Here is a 22,730-nt window from a genome sequence, read left to right as displayed (position 1 = left end):
GTTTCAACAGGTAATGTGGTCTGCAGCCACACCCCTGATGTGCCTTGGGATGTTTTACTATGGGTGCTGTCTAACTGGAAGTTGTTGTTGTTCCAGACGACAGGGAGTCTACTTAAGAAAGTCAACACCCACACGCTTGAGCAGGAGAACAAGAAACAGAGCATTCAAATTCCGAGCCACTTTAAGTGTACCTCGCTGAACCTGTGCTGTGTTCACTATGGGCAGCCAGGGATCCACTGAGATGAAACTGAATCCGAGCTAGGTGCTGCAATTGGTACATTTCTAATAGTGTAGTGTGTCATCCCTCTATCACTGCACGTTGATTTGAGATGACATTTGTTGACTGCTGGAATTAACAGGGCTAAAGTGGCTAGCTCCCAAAATCTGGCATGGTGATCACGCTGCCTGTTCCTCTGCCTGAGCTCATTGCCAGATCCATTATGGCAAAGGCTGTGATGTCATGATTACCAGGTTGTGGAGAATGCAGCAACACACAAGGAATTGGAACATGCACTCAGCCGAATGCTGGAAGGTTTCACCACAGTTGCTAAGGCAGTGGATCCTTTGCTTCAGCGCCAAATCACTGCTCAATGATGTAGAATCATAGAATCACAGAAAGTTTAAGGTACAGAAAAAGGTCACTTGCTCAGCATGTCGGTGCTGGCTGAAAAACGATCCACCCAGTTTAATCCCACCTTCCAGCATTTGGTCTATAGCCCTGCAGATTACAGCACTTGAGGTGCATATCCAGACTCTTTTTGAATGAGTTGAGGGTTTCTGCCTCAACTACCTTTTCAGGCAGTGAATTCCAGACCCCCACCACCCTCTGGATGAAAAACATTTTCACTTCTGAACCTCCCTGTGAAGAATCTCAGAACATTTCATTGCATTAAAGCACAATGTAAATACAAGTTGCTTTATTGTTGTTGTTGGAATGAAACAGTGCTTTGGAAATCAGCTGCATTATGAATGACAGTAAAATAATTCTATTTTATTACTAAAATGTGTCGGTGGTTGTCATTTTGCTAACTGTATCCATTTTTCTCCCACGGTGCCGCGCCCCAGCACATTCTGTTGTGCCACACAATGCATCTACATCCTTACTTCCAAAATCCCAACTCTCTAGCCTTTGTCTTTCTGCTCACTGCAACATTTGTGCTCTAGTCCCCAATAAAACCATTACTCTCCCTAATCCTGGCTGTTCCCTCTGGTATGGCCCTCATCGCTGCTTCTTTAAGTCCAAAGGATACAGACTTGAAGTGATATGGTGGACAACTGGTTCACCGAGCCACTGTCAGATCTGGCTGGACTCCATAAAACACTATCAGAACCTGCTTCTCGTCTGCTAAAACTGCTCACTATTCAAGGGTCATTCTGGAATGCACAGATAAACCCCAGCTTCTTTTCCCTACTGCAAATAGTCTTCTTAAAACTCATCTCCCCTGTCTCTCCACCCTCACTGGACTTCTGAGGTGCAGCCTTCTAAAGTAAACTCTCCCTCCTTGTCCTTTGTGACCTATCTGCAGCCTGTGACACGGGTGACCACATCATCCTCCTCCAACATCTCTCCACAGTCATGCAGCTGGGTGGGCTGCAGTGACCTGTTTCCATTCTAATCTATCTAAATGTGGCCAGATTATCGCTTGCAATGGCGTCTCTCCCCACTCCCGCACCGTTATCTCTGCTGTCCTCCAAGGATCTATCCTAGGCCCAGTCCTATATTTCTCATCTACATGCTGCCCCTTGGCGTCAAATTCCACTCCCTTCATCCACTGACCTCCCTCCCTCTGAACCTGCTGCACTCCGTCCTCTGATAGCCAATCCTGTCACTAAGCCTGCCAGCAGTCTCGCGGAGGCTGAACGCCAACTGCCTTGACACCTCCTCCTCCATCACCCTGGAGCATGACCCCGTCTGTCTCCCCCAGTCCTGTTTCTTCTGACCTATATCTGTGGCTCTTCTAACACCCCATTCTCCCAGCTCCTCTGTTGCATTTGTTCTCGGTCACCTCTCACACCTGTGCTTCCGATATGTCGTCCTTTTTTCTCAACCAATGATACTCTTCCAGAGTTGACAGGGCTCTCGACCTGCCCTTTAGCTTCTCCCTTCCTACCCCGTAAGGCCCCAAACTCCTTCCGAGTGGAACAATGATTTACGTGTATTTCTTTAAATTTGGTATCTTGTATTTGCTGCTCACAGAGCAGGCTCCTCTACAATGGGGAGACCAAACACAGATTGGATGACTGTTTTACTAAACACTTCCTTTCAGCTGCAAGTGTGACTTGTCATTTCAATTCTCCAGCCCACCCCAACTCTGACCTCTCTATCCTTGATCATCTATACTGTTTCAATGCAGCTCGAGGTACAGCACCTTATCTTTCCATTCAGCACTTAACCATCCAGAGTCAATATCAAATTCAACAATTTCACATCACAACCACTGCTCCCATTTTTGTGAGCAGCAAGTGCTGAGAATTATTCTGCCATTGATTTAATCACTCCTGCCTTCCACCTAATCGCAGACCCTTCCTTTTGTCCGGTCCTCCCTTCCCCTGGTTCTGTACTTCCTTACAACTTGTTACAACTCTAACTTTCCAGTCCTGACAAAAGACACCAGTGTGAAGTCTTTCTCTCCATACACGCTGCCTGACCTGATGATATGAGACTTCCTAGACTCCCGAGTGAATGTTGAGAACTCCCATGGCCACCCGACTTACATCACTGCCAGCACCTCATGTGGGTATGGCCTGCTTCTGGGACAGGACGTACTCAGGGATGGCGATCTTTGACCACCCTTTCGGTCATCTGTCCTAATATCTCCTTACGAGGCTCGGCGTCAAATTCTGCTTCATAACGCTCCTGTGATTCACTTGGGGCATCTTTACAACATTAATTGTGCCACACAAATGCAAGTTGTTGTTGCTATGAATTCACAAGCAATGACGGAATGGCAGCCTTTGTGGTTCATGTTTACAATTGGATCATGTAGAGCAATATGGGCATAATCAATCATTCCGAGAATCAGCAATCCTGAAAACCATGATGTCTCTCACAGTCATCTGCATGGGAGCACTGACAAATCATCTCAATTAAACTGCACTTGCAATGAAGGCATAGGAAACTTTCCAGATAGAGAAGTGGCAAATGACCATGTGGTTTCCTGGAATAAGCCTATGGCACAAATGTTATGAGCTGTGGTCACTCTCTGTTCCCTAGTGAGAACATCTGTGTTGTAGACCTTGGTTGCAAACCTGGCTACAACAGTGAACAGAGCGGCTCCAAAGCTTCCTGAAGGAAGCACAGTCTCCTGAAATGGAGCCATTGGGAAAGGTCTCAGAATAGGTGCCTAGCTCTATAGATCCTGCTCGATAGGTAATTCTAGGATGGTCTGGCTCTCCTCTGGTGCCGCCTGATGAATCTAATCACCCACACAGTCTCCGTTACCATAACCTATCTTCCTCCAGCTCACATATCAGTGGGATTCCCGTGGGATTCTCACTGGCAGTGCTGTTGCATCAGAATTATACTGACTGTTAGAGGGTTAAGTTATGAGGGTGCATTGTCTTGAGTACAGAAGACGAAAGAGTGATCTAATTGAGGTGTTTAAGATAATAAAAGGATATGATAGGGTAGATAGAGAAAAACCTTTTCCTCTACTGAGTGAGTCCAGAACAAGGAGGCATATTAGAGATAGGCTGTTCAGGGGTAATGTCAGGAAGCACCTTTTCACCTGAAAGTTGGTGGAATTCTGGAACTCTCGCTCCCAAATTGCTGTTGAACCTGGGGGGTCACTGGAAAAAACTGAGATTGATAGATTTTTTGATAGGCAAGGATATGGAACCGGGGTAATTGGAGTTGAGATGCAAACCAGTCTTCGATGTAAATGAAGAGTGGAACAGGTTCGAGGGGTTGAATGAATGCCGGAACCGGGTTCGAGGGACTAAATGGCCGAATCCTGTTTCCAGGTTCCCGTTGATCACTCCTCAGTAGACTCTAGCTCAGTAGTTTTTTTCAAACAGAATGCTCTCGATTGGTAATGCAGACTCTAGGCTGAACTTTCCGTGTAGAAGATATGGCCAATCATCTCCCAAATAATCTCACTGAGTAGTGCCGCTTCCTTGCAGAGGTGCGAATCCTGACTCAGGCCCTTCCCAGAAATTTCGGGGTTGCTGTTTTTTCTTAGGGGTTAATGCATGGCAACATGTTGTATATGATGAGATTCCTTTGAGCTGCTCAAATTATCTTGCTAGCAATATACCATTAACGGACCCGTCTCCCATGCAAGGAGACCGGAGACATTCTCTCCTGGCAGGTCAGCTGCCTTGAGTTGACTCCGGGTAAAGTGCCTTTTGAGGTAAATGCAACAAAGAACAAAGAACAGTACAGCACAGGAGCAGGCCATTCGACCCTCCAAGCCTGCGCCGATCTTGATGCCTGCCTAAAGTGAAACCTTCTGCACTTCCGGGGACCGTATCCCTCTATTCCCATCCTATTCATGTATTTGTCAAGATGCCTCTTAAACGTCGCTATTGTACCTGCTTCCACCACCTCCCCTGGCAGCAAGTTCCAGGCACTCACCACCCTCACACATCCCCTCTAAACTTTGCCCCTCTCACCTTAAACCTATGTCCACTAGTAACTGACTCTTCCACCCTGGGAAAAAGCCTCTGACTATCCACGCTGTCCATGCCGCTCATAACTTTGTAAACCTCTATCATGTCGCCCCTCCACCTCCGTCGTTCCAGTGAAAACAATCCGAGTTTATCCAACCTCCCCTCATAGCTAATGCCCTCCAGACCAGGCAACATCCTGGTAAACCTCCTCTGTACCCTCTCCAAAGCCTCCACGTCCTTCTGGTAGTGTGGCGACCAGAATTGCACGCAATATTCTAAGTGTGGCCTAACTAAAGTTCTGTACAGCTGCAGCGTGACTTGCCAATTTCTATACTCTGTGCCCCGACTGATGAAGACAAGCATGTCGTATGCCTTCTTGACTACCTTATCCATCTGTGTTGACACTTTCCGTGACCTGTGGACCTGTACGCCCGGATCTCTCTGCCTGTCAATACTCCTAAAGGTTCTGTCATTTACTGTATACTTCCCACCTGCATTAGACCTTCCAAAATGCATTACCTCACATTTATCCGGATTAAACTCCATCTGCCATTTCTCAGCCCAAGTCTCCAACCGATCTATATCCTGCTGTATCCTCTGACAATCCTCATCATTATCCACAACTCCACCAACCTTTGTGTCATCTGCAAACTTACTAATCAGACCAGCTACATTTTCCACCAAATCATTTATATATACTACAAACAGCAAAGGTCCCAGCACTGATCCCTGTGGAACACCACTAGTCACATCCCTCCATTCAGAAAAGCACCCTTCCACTGCTACCCTCTGTCTTCTATGACCGAGCCAGTTCTGTATCCATCTTGCCAGCTCACCTCTGATCCCGTGTGACTTCACCTTTTGTACCAGTCTGCCAAGAGGGCCCTTGTCAAAGGCTTTACTGAAGTCCATGTAGATAACATCCACTGCACCGCAGCCTCACAGCTCCAGCGGCCCGGTTTCGATTCTGGGTACTGCCTGTGTGGAGTTTGCAAGTTCTCCCTGTGCCTGCGTGGGTTTCCGCCGGGTGCTCCGGTTTCCTCCCACCTCCAAAAGACTTGCAGGTTGATAGGTAAATTGGCCATTGTAAATTGCTCGTAGTGTAGGTAGGTGGTAGGAGAATGGTGGGGATGTGCTAGAAAATATGGGGGTAGTGTAGGGTTAGTATAAATAGGTAGTTGTTGGTCGGCACAGACTCGGTGGGCCGAAGGGCCTGTTTCAGTGTTGTATCTCTAAATAAAAAAAATAAAAAATAAAAAAAACTTGGGATCGGGAACTTTACCCAGTAAACTATCAGGAATCAGCACAGACTGGGATCGGGACCTTTACCCAGTAAACCATCAGGAATCAGCACAGACTGGGGATCAGGACCATTACCCAGTAAACCATCAGGAATCAGCACAGACTGGGGATCGGGGCCTTTACCCAGTAAACCATCAGGAATCAGCACAGTCTGGGGATCGGGACCTTTACCCAATAAACCATCAGGAATCAGCACAGTCTGGGGATCGGGACCATTACCCAATAAACCATCAGGAATCAGCACAGACTGGGGATCGGGACCTTTACCCAATAAACCATCAGGAATCAGCACAGACTGGGGATCGGGACCTTTACCCAATAAACCATCAGGAATCAGCACAGACTGGGGATCGGGACCTTTACCCGGTAAACCATCAGGAATCAGCACAGACTGGGGATCGGGGCCTTTACCCAGTAAACCATCAGGAATCAGCACAGACTGGGGATCGGGACCTTTACCCAGTAAACCATCAGGAATCAGCACAGACTGGGGATCGGGGCCTTTACCCAGTAAACCATCAGGAATCAGCACAGACTGGGGATCGGGACCTTTACCCAATAAACCATCAGGAATCAGCACAGTCTGGGGATCGGGAACTTTACCCAGTAAACCATCAGGAATCAGCACAGACTGGGGATCGGGGCCTTTACCCAGTAAACCATCAGGAATCAGCACAGACTGGGGATCGGGTCCTTTACCCAGTGAACCATCAGGAATCAGCACAGATTGGGGATCGGGTCCTTTACCCAGTGAACCATCAGGAATCAGCACAGACTGGGGATCGGGTCCTTTACCCAGTGAACCATCAGGAATCAGCACAGACTGGGGATCGGGTCCTTTACCCAGTAAACCATCAGGAATCAGCACAGACTGGGGATCGGGACCTTTACCCAGTAAACCATCAGGAATCAGCACAGACTGGGGATCGGGGCCTTTACCCAGTAAACCATCAGGAATCAGCACAGACTGGGGATCGGGAACTTTACCCAGTAAACCATCAGGAATCAGCACAGACTGGGGATCGGGAACTTTACCCAGTAAACCATCAGGAATCAGCACAGACTGGGGATCGGGACATTTACCCAGTAAACCATCAGGAATCAGCACAGTCTGGGGATCGGGACCTTTACCCAGATATTGGTTTCCTTCCTGCCCGCCACATTGCAGAGCTTGTCTCCCACCTACTGCCCATAAAGCAGGCCAATGCATTCAGATTGGTTGGTCTCCTCATCTTGTAGTTTATCCTTGTAAGGTGGAAGGAGACTGGAGGGAATATAAGAGGCATGTTCTGACGTATTCACATAACAGCGCGGATAATGTACAGCTGGGCAAATTTGAGTTGAGTAAATTACAGACCATGCAGATTTATCCGCGGAATCTTGGGGGAAAAAATTGCAGCAAATCTGGAACAAATCTTCCGGAATTCAGGAGAGGGTGCAGTGACGATTCAACAGGATGTTGCCTGGGATGGAACATTTAAGCTATGAAGAGAGGTTGGATAGGCTTAGGTTGTTTTCGCTGGAGCAGAGAAGACTGAGGGGTGACCTGTTCGTGTTGTCCAAGATTATGAATGGATAGGGTGGATAGGGAGCAGCTGTTCCCCTTAGTTCCCCTTAGTTGAAGGGTCAGTTACGAGGGGTCACAAGTTTAAGGTGAGGGGCTGGAAGTTTAAGGGGGATTTGGGGAAGAACTTTTTTACCCAGAGGGTGGTGACGGTCTGGAATGCACTGCCTGGGAGGGTGGTAGAGGCGGGTTGCCTCACATCCTTTAAAAAGTACCTGGATGAGCACTTGGCACATCATAACATTCAAGGCTATGGGCCAAGTGCCGGCAAATGGGATTAGATAGACAGGTCAGGCGTCTTTAATGCATTGGTGCAGACTCGATGGGCCGAAGGGCTCTTCTGCACTGTATTATTCTGTGATTCTGTGAATCACTGAATATTGGAGATGTGCCTTGGGACTGGAGGAAGGCGGATATTACTTCTCCTTTTAGAAAGGATAGCGAAGGTCACCCAGCAAATGAAGGACCTGGGTGTTTGATGTTGTTCTGGCGAAAGTTATGGAAACTATCATTAAAGATAAGATCATGAAACATCTGGATAGGAATAAAATTATAAGAGATAGCCAATATGGGTATACAATGGGGAGGTCTGATCTGTGACCTTTCTTTGTCCCATATCCCTTAATACCTTTGGATAACAAAAATCTAAAAATCACAGATTTACAACTGATCTCACACCAATTGCTTTTTGCGGAAGAGAATTCCAAACTTCTACTACCCTTTGCATGTCGAACTGTTTCCTAATTTCGTTTCTGAAAGGTCTGACTCTAATGTTTAGATTATGTCCACAGCCCTAGACTTCCCAACCAGAGGGAACAGTTTCTCTCAATCTACCCTATCTGTTCCCCTTAATATCTTGCAAACTTTGATAAAATTACCCATTAACCTTCTAAATTCAAGGGAATACAACCTTAGTTTGTTTAATCTTCCCTCTTAATTTAACCCTTGGAGTCCAGGGATCATTCTGTTAAACCGACACCTCACTCCCTCCAAGGCAAATATATCCTTCCTTGGCGTGGTGCCAAGAACTGCTTGCAATACTCCAGGTGTGGTTATAACAGGGCTTTATATAACTGAAGCACGACTTCCATCCCTTGTATTCTAGTTCTCTTGATATCAAAGCCAGCATTCCATTAGCCTTATTGATTATTTTCTGTAGCTGTTCGTGACGCATAAATGATCTACATACCTGGAAGCCCAAGTCTCTTTGGACCTTCAATGTTTCAAGCTTTTCACCATTTAGAAAGTACCTTGTTCTATCCTTTTTAGGTCCAAAGTGGATGACTTCACATTTGCCTACATTGAAATTTATTTGCCACAGTTTTTCCCAATTCATGCTTCCATCTGCACTTCTTACAATGTTGCCTATCTTTATGTCATCGGCAAATTTGGATGTGTGGCTTTCTATCCCGTCATCTAAGTTGTTCATGAACAGTGAATTGTTGAGGTCCCACCACAGATCTATGTGGGACACCATTAGTCATATTCTACCAATTAGATTAACTGCCCATTATCCCTACTCTCTATCTCAGGGTTGTCTAACATACACCCCATGGGCCAGGATCCGGCCTGCCAAGGGTTTTCATCTGGCCCGCGGATGTATTTCGGAGATAAGAAATTTCCCATTGTCATTTTCTTTCAGACCGGCTTTTAAAAATTCGCGCTGCGTTTCACAGCTGACAGGTGCTGATATCAGGAATAGTGGTGTCCCAACTTCGGACAGATTCAGAGTTTTCTGGTGGGTACTAACATTTTTTCAAAAGCCTGCCAGAAAACCAAGATTCTGTCCGAAGTTGGGAAACCGCTGTACCTGATGTCAACACCTGTCAGCTGTGAAACTAACAGTGTGATTCTTTTTTTAAAAAAACTGACTAACCTCAAAGCTCTGTGCTGAGTCCTCCCACTCCCTACAACAGTTTGAGAGAGGGAGAGAGGGACGGTGGGGGTGGGGGGGGGGGGGGTGGGGGGCGGACAGAGAGAGAGGGAAGTGAACAGAGGGAGAGAGAGGGGGAAAGAGAGAGACGGGGGACAGAGTAAGAGAGGGGGGCCAGAGAGAGTGAGGGGGACTGAGAGAGAGAGAGAGGGAAACAGAGAGAGGAGACAGAGAGAGAGAGCGAGAGAGGCACGGGGTGGGGGTGGGGGGAGGACAGAGAGAGAGAGAGAGAGACATAGAGAGAGAGAAAGAGACAGAGATGCAGAAAGAGAGTGACTAAGTTTACTCCTGAACAGATGGACAGTTATCTAGAATACTCTGCATCGCTATAAGTATGCGGGCAAACATTGACTACTTTTGCAAGCAAAAAAATGCCAGATATCTCACTAAATCAGTGTTCAACATAGTGATGAGAAAGTAAGTCAATAAATTAATCTTCTCATTTAAAACCTCTTCACAAAAATGCACATTTGTTGTTGTTTTGATTAATAGTAAGACAAATTTTTAATGTCTTTATCATTCTGAAATTGTCTCACCAGCCACCTATGCAAGACAAAAATTGTAATATGGCCCCCATGGGAAAAGGTTGGACAACCCTGCTCTATCTCCTGACGCTTATTCAATTTTCTAAGCAGGTCAATAATTTGCCTTCAATTTCATGAGTTTCAGCTTTAGTTAACAGTCTCTTATGAAGGACTTAATCAAATGCCGCCTGGAAGTCCATATAAATAACATCCATAGACCACTTCCCTATCCTCTATTATTGGGACATGATGGTGCAACTACATCAAAAAACTATTAGTCTGGAGATTTATACAATTTCCAATGAAATCTGTGACACCACAAACATCTTAATGAACTGATATTGTTAAGGTGGCTCAAGAACAGGAGATGTTTCTAACAAATTAGTCTATCTTTAAAAAAGATGATTAAAAACAATCATGAATTCTGTAGACGTAATTGTATCAAAATGAGAATAAATCAATGTTCCGTGAGTTCAGAAGTGTGTTTCAGTTCACTGTTGCTTCAAGTCAAGTGATGACAGGACACAGTACGATGAGATGACATGGTCCAGCGTGATGAGATGACACGGTACGGCGCAACGAGATGACACGGTACGGCACAACAAGATGACACGGTACGGCAGTGAGAGGATGTGGTGTGCTGATGATGAGTTCACGTTGTGGCATAGCGTTTTCTGCCTTCCACCAATATGAAATGAATAGAAAGTCAACACAAACACATCATAAACTAGGCACATTGATTTCTTATCTCATTACATGCATATTCTTCCCATCAGTAATTTGGGCTTGTCCCAGTATATGCATAGGATATGAATGTAAATAAATAACAATGAGAAAATCTGTCTGAGCAATGTCACCACATACAACAGGCAAAGTTGTAATATCACGATGGATAGTGTTGGGCTCTGAGAGCCTCTATTTTAAATACCTCCAAACTGACTGCTACCTCTGTTGAACCAAACTGCAGTTCACAAGCCTGGGAGAGTGGCATCCTACCTTAGGCTTGTGTACGGTCAACCACACCAAAAAGCAGATTAGTCCAAATTGTAAGTTTTCTGCTTCAGCACTTTTGGTGTATTCTGGATGTGTATGTCAAGAAATGGCACACTCCCAGTCCATGATCCACTGCCCAGTAAATGTCACAGATGGAAAATCTCAGAAGGTTCACAATGCATGGTCCCACCATTTGGAAGATCTGGCCTTAATGAGTGTTTAAACAACCACACACTGAGATGAAGAACCAATGACAACAGCGCAGACAGAACCAAGACTTTAAAAAATAAAAGACAAGATAAAGACTTCAATTAAAATTAATTCAATAACGGTAAACTTGGGTGTTGAATCATGGGAATTGGACTATAAGAAAGAACATGTATTTAAATAGTATGACGACAAAGACACAGTCAAAGGTTAGAGGTTAAAGCTAAGTGAGTGATTATTGATGAAATAACAGCTTCATTTGGGAGCAGTTTGCAAACTTGGATCAACTTGGGTTTTAATGGCACAAAAGATGGCTTTGTTGATTCAGAGTTAGCAAAGGAGGAGGTAATTCGAAAAATGGTAATTGATGAGCGTCGAACTATCTATGATAGGAGGAGGGATCTGCTTGTTGGAGCTGCAAGAGGTAGAAAGAAAATATGTTTTGAAGAATTGAAAATGAGATTTTTATTGCCACATCTAAAAGGTATTGGATGCATATAAACTATTAGAGTAGACTTGTGGAAATCAGGCTCATTGACAAATATTTGTTGTTTTATCTGATTGCAGTTTTCATGAAATAGACTTTCAATGGTCAAAGACTGGCAAAAATTAGTAGTGACAGACAGCTCATTATTACTGCAGTTAGAAGATACAAGGCACGACATTTATTCACATAGCACTGCTGGAGGCAGGCCTATCTATACATCTACAGCACAAGAGGTGCCAATGGCTGCTTCCCACACAGCACATGCAGCGTGAGTCAACTGGAGTGGTGCAGGTAAAGTCCCTCATAAGAGGCCACTAGCTAAAGTAGAAGCTAATGGAATTGGAGGCAAATAATTGACTTGGTTAGGAAATTGGTTGAGCAGTAGAAGACAGATAGTAGGGACAACAGGCAGATAGTCTCACTGTCAGGCTGTGATAGTGGTGTCCTGCAAGGACCTGTGTAGGGGCCTCACCTATTCACCATATTTATTAATGACTTAGATGATGGGATAGAAAGCCACATATCCAAATCTATCGATGATACAAAGATAGACAGCACTGTAAGCAGTATCAGTAGAAGTATAAAATTATGAACAGATATTGATAGATTAAGTGAATGTGAAAAACTGTGGCATATACATTTCAATGTAGGTAAATGTGAGGTCATCCACTTAGGACCTAATAAGGATAGAACAAGGTACTTTCTAAATGGTGAAAAGCTAGAAACAGAGGAGGTCCAAAGAGACTTGAGAGTCCAGGTACATAGATCATTAAAATGTCATAGCCAATGCAAAAAATAATCTAAAAGGCTAATGGAATGTTAATGTTTATATCAAGGGCACTAGAATACAAGGGGGTAGAAGTCATGCTTCAGTTATACAAAGCCCTGTTGAAACCACACCTGGAGTTACTGTGAGCAATTCTGGGCAACATACCTTATGGAGGATATATTGGCCTTGGAGAGAGTTTTTTAAAAATTCTTTCATGGGATGTGGGCTTCGCTGGCCATGCCAGCACTTTTTGCGCATCCCTAACTGCCCTTGAGAAGGTGGTGGTGAGCTGCCTTCTTGAACTGCTGCAGTCCATGTGGGGTAGGTATACCCACAGTGCTGTTAGGAAGTGAGTTCCAGGATTTTGACGCAGCGACAGTGAAGGAACGCCGATATAGTTCCAAGTCAGGATGGTGTGTGACTTGAAGGGAAACTTGTAGGTGGTGGTGTTCCCATGTATGTGCTGCCCTTGTCCTTCTAGTTGGTCGAGGTCGCGGGTTTGGAAGGTGCTGTCTAAGGAGCCTTGGTGCATTGCTGCAGTGCATCTTGTAGATCATACACACTGCTGCCACTGTGCGTCGGTGGTGGAAAGAGTGAATGTTTCAAGATGGGGTGCCAATCAAGCGGGCTGCTTTGTCCTGGATGGTGTCGAGCTTCTTGAGTGTTTTTGGAGCTGCACCCATCCAGGCAAGTGGAGAGTATTCCATCACACTCCTGACCTGTGCCTTGTAGATTGTGGACAGGCTTTGGGGAGTCAGGAGGTGAGTTACTCGTCTCAGGATTCCTAGTCTCTGACCTGCTCTTGTAGCCACGGTATTTATATGGCTGCTCCAGTTCAGTTTCTGGTCAATGGTAGCCCCTAGGATGTTGATAGTGGGGGGTTTCAGCGATGGTAATGCCGTTGAATGTCAAGGGGAGATGGTTAGATTCTCTCTTGTTGGAGATGGTCATTGCCTGGCACTTGTGTGGCGCGAATGTTACTTGCCACTTATCAGCCCAAGCCTGGATATTGTCCAGGTCTTGCTGCATTTCTACACAGACTGCTTCAGTATCTGAGGAGTCACGAATGGTGCTGAACATTGTGCAATCATCAGCGAACATCCCCACTTCTGACTTTCTGATTGAAGGAAGGTCATTGATGAAGCAGCTGAAGATGGTTGGGGCTAGGACACTACCCTGAGGAACTCCTGCAGTGATGTCCTGGAGCTCAGATGATTGACCTCCAACAACCACAACCATCTTCCTTTGTGCTAGGTATGACTCCAGCCAGCGGAGGGTTTTCCCCCTGATTCCCATTGACCTCAGTTTTGCTAGGGCTCCTTGATGCCATACTCGGTCGAATGCTGCCTTGATGTCAAGCGCAGTCACTCTCACCTCACCTCTTGAGTTCAGCTCTTTTGTCCATGTTTGAACCAAGGCTGTAATGAGGTCAGGAGCTGAGTGGCCCTGGCGGAACCCAAACTGAGCGTCACTGAGCAGGTTGTTGCTCAGCAAGTGCTGCTTGACGGCACTGTTAATGATACCTTCCATCACTTTACTGATGATTGAGAGTAGGCTAATGGGGTGGTAGTTGGCCGGGTTGGATTTGTCCTGCTTTTTGTGTACAGGACATACCTGGGCAATTTTCCACATTGCAGGGTAGATGCCAGTGTTGCAGCTGTACTGGAACAGCTTGGCTAGGGGCGCGGCAAGTTCTGGAGCACAGGTTTTCAGTACTATTGCCGGAATATTGTCAGGGCCCATAGCTTTTGCAGTATCCAGTGCCTTCAGTCGTTTCTTAATATCACGTGGAGTGAATCGAATTGGCTGAAGTCTGGCATCTGTGATGCTGGGGACTTCAGGAGGAGGCCGAGATGGATCATCGACTCGGCACTTCTGGCTGAAGATTGTTGCAAATGCTTCAGTGCAGCATAGATTTACCAGAATGATACCTGGATTGCAAAGGTTAAGCTACATGGAGAGTTTATACAAACTAAGTTTGTATTCCCTTGAATTTAGAAGGTTGTGAGATGATTTGATAAAACCTTTCAAGATATAATGGGGATTGAATAGGGTAGATAGAGAGAAACTATTTCCTCTGTTGGGGAGTCTCGGACTAAGTGGCATAGTCTAAAGATTAGAGCCAGACTGCTAGTAGTGAAATTAGGGAACATGGAGACAGATAAAGGGTGGTAGAAGTTTGGAACTTTCTTTGGAAAATGACAAGTGATGATAGATCAATTATAAATCTGTGATTGATAGATTTTTGTTCTCCAAAGGTATTAAGGGATATAAGGCAAGGCTGGGTGTATGGAGTTCAGTTGCACATCAGCCATGAACTCATTGAATGGTGGAACAGGCCCGAGTGGCTAAATAACCTACCCTTGTTCTTATGCAGACTTGAGCCAAGTATACAGTAGCGTTACCTACTAATCAAAAAAGTTCTCTTGTACACATTTCAGAACTTCCTCTCCCTCTTTGCCCTTTACACTGTTTCTTACATTACAACAGTGACTACAGTTCAAAAGAGCTTCATTGGCTGTGAAGTGCTTTGAGACTTCCAGTGGTCATGAATGGCACCATATAAAAGCACGTCTTTCTTTCCTTTATCTTTTTACTATCCCAGTCTATATTCGGATAATTGAAAGCCCCCCCCACCATTGTCATTATTATGTAGATGTTACACTTTTATGTAGCTTGCCTGCAAATTTGCTCCTATATCTCCTTTCCAGGAATTGGTGGCCTATCATGTACACCCAGTAGTGTTCTCAGAATAGTTAATGTCACCATTCTTCTGACGGTACTGTTATAAGATATAGAGAATGTTACTGAACACCTATGGGTTAATAGGTAGTCAGTCACAGTGCCAATGGGGATGAATGTGCTTAACATAATGGCTTGAAAGGTTTCGAAACCGGATGTTATATGAGAGTATTATGGTGTAGCTTCAAGGTAGCTTCAGATGGTGAAGGTGTCCCCCTCTCCTGAAGGTGCTAGCTCTTGCTGGGACTCCATCCTGCACCTTATTCAAGTACCGATTCTTCATGTGTGAGCGTTGACAAGGGTATGAAAGCTGAGCTCAATCCTGTCTATATATGTGCACATCGCAGCAAGGATCAGCGACTATCAGGAGTAGGTACCTACTGTCATCCAGTAGCATTACCAATACACACAGACGGTGAAGTGTTCCTGTCTCCTGCACTTACCCCTAGATACCGTGTTGCTGAGCTTGCAGCCGCTGTCTCTCTTTGATCAGTAAGATGATCCCTACAACAGCGCTGATGATTCCCAGGGTGAGTCCCAGAGCACAGATCACTGTCCCAGGACCAGACTTTTCCTCAGGTATTTCAGGTTCTGTGCAGAGAGAGACAAGAAAGGAATGAGAGTCTCACAGTGAAACACAAGGTGAACACAACAGAGTGGAGAGACTATTTAATAATTCACACTGCTGGTGGGAACCTCACAGACCTGTAGCACACATCAACAATTTGGATACTCGGTGGTCACAAATTTCCATTTAGCTATGGACTACAGTCACAGTCACACATTCAAGGGCCAAAGGCTCGGAATAGATGATAAATTTGTACATGAGATTGATATGCCCACAGTTACAGTATTATCTGCAGAGAAAGGGTATTAAACACACAGGAAACAGACAATGTGGTTTCATTAGGATGCTACCCGGGATGGGAAATTACTTCTGAGCAGGTATTTGAGGTACTCATAAAAACATACAGTAGAGAAGACAGTCATTTGGCCCATCATATTGCTGTCAGCTGTTTGAAAGATCAGTCCAGTTAGTCCCACTCCCCTGTCCTTTCTTCATAGCACTGCAATATTTCCCCTCAAATATTTATCCAATTACCTTTGAAAGTTATGATTTAATCTGCTTCCAGCATCCTTCAGGCGGTGCATTCCAGATCATAACAACCGGTGGGGTTAGTTTGGGATTGATACAGGGCTATGGGGAGAGAGCGGGGCAGTGGGATTAGTTTGTGATTGACAGAGGGCTATGGGGAGAGAGTGGGGCAGTGGGATTAGTTAGTGATTGACAGAGGGCTATGGGGAGAGAGTGGGGCAGTGGGATTAGTTTGTGATTGACAGAGGGCTATGGGGAGAGAGCGGGGCAGTGGGATTAGTTTGTGATTGACAGAGGGCTATGGGGAGAGAGTGGGGCAGTGGGATTAGTTAGTGATTGACAGAGGGCTATGGGGAGAGAGTGGGGCAGTGGGATTAGTTAGTGATTGACAGAGGGCTATGGGGAGAGAGTGGGGCAGTGGGATTAGTTTGTGATTGACAGAGGGCTATGGGGAGAGAGCGGGGCAGTGGGATTAGTTTGTGATTGACAGAGGGCTATGGGGAGAGAGTGGGGCAGTGGGATTAGTTTGTGATTGACAGAGGGCTATGAGGAGAGAGTGGGGCAGTGGGATTAGTTAGTGATTGACAGAGGGCTATGGGGAGAGAGTGGGGCAGTGGGATTAGTTAGTGATTGACAGAGGGCTATGGGGAGAGAGTGGGGCAGTGGGATTAGTTTGTGATTGACAGAGGGCTATGGGGAGAGAGTGGGGCAGTGGGATTAGTTTGTGATTGACAGAGGGCTATGGGGAGAGAGTGGGGCAGTGGGATTAGTTAGTGATTGACAGAGGGCTATGGGGAGAGAGTGGGGCAGTGGGATTAGTTTGTGATTGACAGAGGGCTATGGGGAGAGAGTGGGGCAGTGGGATTAGTTTGTGATTGACAGAGGGCTATGGGGAGAGAGTGGGGCAGTGGGATCAGTTAGTGATTGACAGAGGGCTATGGGGAGAGAGTGGGGCAGTGGGATTAGTCGGTGATTATTACAGGGCTATGGGGAGAGAGCGGGGCAGTGGGATTAGTTTGTGATTGACAGAGGGCTATGGGGAGAGAGTGGGGCAGTGGGATTAGTTAGTGATTGACAGAGGGCTATGGGGAGAGAGTGGGGCAGTGGGATTAGTTAGTGATTGACAGAGGGCTATGGGGAGAGAGTGGGGCAGTGGGATTAGTTAGTGATTGACAGAGGGCTATGGGGAGAGAGTGGGGCAGTGGGATTAGTTAGTGATTGACAGAGGGCTATGGGGAGAGAGTGGGGCAGTGGGATTAGTTAGTGATTGACAGAGGGCTATGGGGAGAGAGTGGGGCAGTGGGATTAGTTTGTGATTGACAGAAGGCTATGAGGAGAGAGTGGGGCAGTGGGATTAGTTAGTGATTGACAGAGGGCTATGGGGAGAGAGTGGGGCAGTGGGATTAGTTTGTGATTGACAGAGGGCTATGAGGAGAGAGTGGGGCAGTGGGATTAGTTAGTGATTGACAGAGGGCTATGGGGAGAGAGTGGGGCAGTGGGATTAGTTAGTGATTGACAGAGGGCTATGGGGAGAGAGTGGGGCAGTGGGATTAGTTTGTGATTGAAAGAGGGCTATGGGGAGAGAGTGGGGCAGTGGGATTAGTTTGTGATTGACAGAGGGCTATGGGGAGAGAGTGGGGCAGTGGGATTAGTTAGTGATTGACAGAGGGCTATGGGGAGAGAGTGGGGCAGTGGGATTAGTTTGTGATTGACAGAGGGCTATGGGGAGAGAGTGGGGCAGTGGGATTAGTTAGTGATTGACAGAGGGCTATGGGGAGAGAGTGGGGCAGTGGGATTAGTTAGTGATTGACAGAGGGCTATGGGGAGAGAGTGGGGCAGTGGGATTAGTCGGTGATTATTACAGGGCTATGGGGAGAGAGCGGGGCAGTGGGATTAGTTTGTGATTGACAGAGGGCTATGGGGAGAGAGTGGGGCAGTGGGATTAGTTAGTGATTGACAGAGGGCTATGGGGAGAGAGTGGGGCAGTGGGATTAGTTAGTGATTGACAGAGGGCTATGGGGAGAGAGTGGGGCAGTGGGATTAGTTAGTGATTGACAGAGGGCTATGGGGAGAGAGTGGGGCAGTGGGATTAGTTAGTGATTGACAGAGGGCTATGGGGAGAGAGTGGGGCAGTGGGATTAGTTAGTGATTGACAGAGGGCTATGGGGAGAGAGTGGGGCAGTGGGATTAGTTTGTGATTGACAGAGGGCTATGAGGAGAGAGTGGGGCAGTGGGATTAGTTAGTGATTGACAGAGGGCTATGGGGAGAGAGTGGGGCAGTGGGATTAGTTTGTGATTGACAGAGGGCTATGGGGAGAGAGCGGGGCAGTGGGATTAGTTAGTGATTGACAGAGGGCTATGGGGAGAGAGTGGGGCAGTGGGATTAGTTAGTGATTGACAGAGGGCTATGGGGAGAGAGTGGGGCAGTGGGATTAGTCGGTGATTATTACAGGGCTATGGGGAGAGAGCGGGGCAGTGGGATTAGTTTGTGATTGACAGAGGGCTATGGGGAGAGAGTGGGGCAGTGGGATTAGTTAGTGATTGACAGAGGGCGATGGGGAGAGAGCGGGGCAGTGGGATTAGTTAGTGATTGACAGAGGGCGATGGGGAGAGAGCGGGGCAGTGGGATTAGTTAGTGATTGACAGAGGGCTATGGGGAGAGAGTGGGGCAGTGGGATTAGTCGGTGATTATTACAGGGCTATGGGGAGAGAGTGGGGCAGTGGGATTAGTTTGTGATTGACAGAGGGCTATGGGGAGAGAGTGGGGCAGTGGAATTAGTTTGTGATTGACAGAGGGCTATGGGGAGAGAGTGGGGCAGTGGGATTAGTTAGTGATTGACAGCGGGCTATGGGGAGAGAGTGGGGCAGTGGGATTAGTTAGTGATTGACAGAGGGCTATGGGGAGAGAGTGGGGCAGTGGGATTAGTTAGTGATTGACAGAGGGCGATGGGGAGAGAGTGGGTCAGTGGGATTAGTTTGTGATTGACAGAGGGCTATGGGGAGAGAGTGGGGCAGTGGGATAAGTTTGTGATTGACAGAGGGCTATGGGGAGAGAGTGGGGCAGTGGGATTAGTTAGTGATTGACAGAGGGCTATGGGGAGAGAGTGGGGCAGTGGGATAAGTTTGTGATTGACAGAGGGCTATGGGGAGAGAGTGGGGCAGTGGGATTAGTTAGTGATTGACAGAGGGCTATGGGGAGAGAGCGGGGCAGTGGGATTAGTTAGTGATTGACAGAGGGCTATGGGGAGAGAGTGGGGCAGTGGGATTAGTTTGTGATTGACAGAGGGCTATGGGGAGAGAGCGGGGCAGTGGGATTAGTTAGTGATTGACAGAGGGCTATGGGGAGAGAGTGGGGCAGTGGGATTAGTTTGTGATTGACAGAGGGCTATGGGGAGAGAGTGGGGCAGTGGGATTAGTTAGTGATTGACAGAGGGCGATGGGGAGAGAGTGGGGCAGTGGGATTAGTTAGTGATTGACAGAGGGCTATGGGGAGAGAGTGGGGCAGTGGGATTAGTCGGTGATTGACAGAGGGCTATGGGGAGAGAGTGGGGCAGTGGGATTAGTCGGTGATTATTACAGGGCTATGGGGAGAGAGCGGGGCAGTGGGGTTAGTCTGGGACTGATACAGGGCTATGGGGAGAGAGTGGGGCAGTGGGATTAGTTAGTGATTGACAGAGGGCTATGGGGAGAGAGTGGGGCAGTGGGATTAGTTAGTGATTGACAGAGGGCTATGGGGAGAGAGTGGGGCAGTGGGATTAGTTAGTGATTGACAGAGGGCTATGGGGAGAGAGTGGGGCAGTGGGATTAGTTAGTGATTGACAGAGGGCTATGGGGAGAGAGTGGGGCAGTGGGATTAGTTTGTGATTGACAGAGGGCTATGAGGAGAGAGTGGGGCAGTGGGATTAGTTAGTGATTGACAGAGGGCTATGGGGAGAGAGTGGGGCAGTGGGATTAGTTTGTGATTGACAGAGGGCTATGGGGAGAGAGCGGGGCAGTGGGATTAGTTAGTGATTGACAGAGGGCTATGGGGAGAGAGTGGGGCAGTGGGATTAGTTAGTGATTGACAGAGGGCTATGGGGAGAGAGTGGGGCAGTGGGATTAGTCGGTGATTATTACAGGGCTATGGGGAGAGAGCGGGGCAGTGGGATTAGTTTGTGATTGACAGAGGGCTATGGGGAGAGAGTGGGGCAGTGGGATTAGTTAGTGATTGACAGAGGGCGATGGGGAGAGAGCGGGGCAGTGGGATTAGTTAGTGATTGACAGAGGGCGATGGGGAGAGAGCGGGGCAGTGGGATTAGTTAGTGATTGACAGAGGGCTATGGGGAGAGAGTGGGGCAGTGGGATTAGTCGGTGATTATTACAGGGCTATGGGGAGAGAGTGGGGCAGTGGGATTAGTTTGTGATTGACAGAGGGCTATGGGGAGAGAGTGGGGCAGTGGAATTAGTTTGTGATTGACAGAGGGCTATGGGGAGAGAGTGGGGCAGTGGGATTAGTTAGTGATTGACAGCGGGCTATGGGGAGAGAGTGGGGCAGTGGGATTAGTTAGTGATTGACAGAGGGCTATGGGGAGAGAGTGGGGCAGTGGGATTAGTTAGTGATTGACAGAGGGCGATGGGGAGAGAGTGGGTCAGTGGGATTAGTTTGTGATTGACAGAGGGCTATGGGGAGAGAGTGGGGCAGTGGGATAAGTTTGTGATTGACAGAGGGCTATGGGGAGAGAGTGGGGCAGTGGGATTAGTTAGTGATTGACAGAGGGCTATGGGGAGAGAGTGGGGCAGTGGGATAAGTTTGTGATTGACAGAGGGCGATGGGGAGAGAGTGGGGCAGTGGGATTAGTTAGTGATTGACAGAGGGCTATGGGGAGAGAGCGGGGCAGTGGGATTAGTTAGTGATTGACAGAGGGCTATGGGGAGAGAGTGGGGCAGTGGGATTAGTTTGTGATTGACAGAGGGCTATGGGGAGAGAGCGGGGCAGTGGGATTAGTTAGTGATTGACAGAGGGCTATGGGGAGAGAGTGGGGCAGTGGGATTAGACTATGTTTGACAGAGGGCTATGGGGAGAGAGTGGGGCAGTGGGATTAGTTTGTGATTGACAGAGGGCTATGGGGAGAGAGTGGGGCAGTGGGATTAGTTAGTGATTGACAGAGGGCGATGGGGAGAGAGTGGGGCAGTGGGATTAGTTAGTGATTGACAGAGGGCTATGGGGAGAGAGTGGGGCAGTGGGATTAGTCGGTGATTATTACAGGACTATGGGGAGAGAGTGGGGCAGTGGGATTAGTCGGTGATTATTGCAGGACTATGGGGAGAGAGCGGGGCAGTGGGGTTAGTCTGGGACTGATACAGGGCTATGGGGAGTGGGGCAGTGGGATTAGACTGTGTTTGACAGAGGGCTATGGGGAGAGAGTGGGGCAGTGGGATTAGACTGTGTTTGACAGAGGGCTATGGGGAGAGAGTGGGGCAGTGGGATTAGACTGTGTTTGACAGAGGGCTATGGGGAGAGAGTGGGGCAGTGGGATTAGTCGGTGATTATTACAGGACTATGGGGAGAGAGTGGGGCAGTGGGATTAGTCGGTGATTATTACAGGGCTATGGGGAGAGAGCGGGGCAGTGGGATTAGTCTGGGACTGATACAGGGCTATGGGGAGAGAGCGGGGCAGTGGGGTTAGTCTGGGACTGATACAGGGCTATGGGGAGAGAGTGGGGCAGTGGGATTAGTCTGGGACTGATACAGGGCTATGGGGAGAGAGCGGGGCAGTGGGGTTAGTCTGGGACTGATACAGGGCTATGGGGAGAGAGCGGGGCAGTGGGATTAGTCTGGGACTGATACAGGGCTATGGGGAGAGAGCGGGGCAGTGGGGTTAGTCTGGGACTGATACAGGGCTATGGGGAGAGAGCGGGGCAGTGGGGTTAGTCTGGGACTGATACAGGGCTATGGGGAGAGAGTGGGGCAGTGGGATTAGTCTGGGACTGATACAGGGCTATGGGGAGCGAGCAGGGCAGTGGGGTTAGTCTGGGACTGATACAGGGCTATGGGGAGAGAGCGGGGCAGTGGGGTTAGTCTGGGACTGATACAGGGCTATGGGGAGAGAGTGGGGCAGTGGGATTAGTCTGGGACTGATACAGGGCTATGGGGAGAGAGCGGGGCAGTGGGGTTAGTCTGGGACTGATACAGGGCTATGGGGAGAGAGCGGGGCAGTGGGGTTAGTCTGGGACTGATACAGGGCTATGGGGAGAGAGTGGGGCAGTGGGATTAGTCTGGGACTGATACAGGGCTATGGGGAGAGAGCGGGGCAGTGGGGTTAGTCTGGGACTGATACAGGGCTATGGGGAGAGAGCGGGGCAGTGGGGTTAGTCTGGGACTGATACAGGGCTATGGGGAGAGAGCGGGGCAGTGGGGTTAGTCTGGGACTGATACAGGGCTATGGGGAGAGAGTGGGGCAGTGGGATTAGTCTGGGACTGATACAGGGCTATGGGGAGAGAGTGGGGCAGTGGGATTAGTCG

At 47.9% G+C, this 22,730-nt stretch overlaps 1 protein-coding gene across 2 annotated transcripts in view; it reads right to left on the bottom strand.

The window, feature by feature from the left end:
• Nucleotides 1-9,914: 9,914 nt before the first annotated feature.
• Nucleotides 9,915-22,730, bottom strand: part of LOC137346301 (H-2 class II histocompatibility antigen, A-U alpha chain-like) — a 133,210-nt gene continuing 120,394 nt past the window's right edge. The window contains exons 4-5 of one of the 2 annotated variants that reach the window (XM_068009782.1): nt 15,576-15,723; nt 9,915-10,612 (exon numbers count right to left, since the gene is read on the bottom strand). In XM_068009782.1, coding sequence (XP_067865883.1) covers nt 15,578-15,723 — 146 coding nt within the window. In that variant the 3' untranslated portion in view covers nt 9,915-10,612; nt 15,576-15,577. The remainder of the gene's footprint in view (nt 10,613-15,575; nt 15,724-22,730) is intronic. The other variant, XM_068009783.1, reaches the window with a different exon arrangement.

The sequence above is a fragment of the Heterodontus francisci genome, chromosome 29 (assembly GCF_036365525.1).
Source record: "Heterodontus francisci isolate sHetFra1 chromosome 29, sHetFra1.hap1, whole genome shotgun sequence".
Classification (NCBI taxonomy): Eukaryota; Metazoa; Chordata; class Chondrichthyes; order Heterodontiformes; family Heterodontidae; genus Heterodontus; species Heterodontus francisci.
This window is presented reverse-complemented; position numbering and strand designations above follow the sequence as displayed.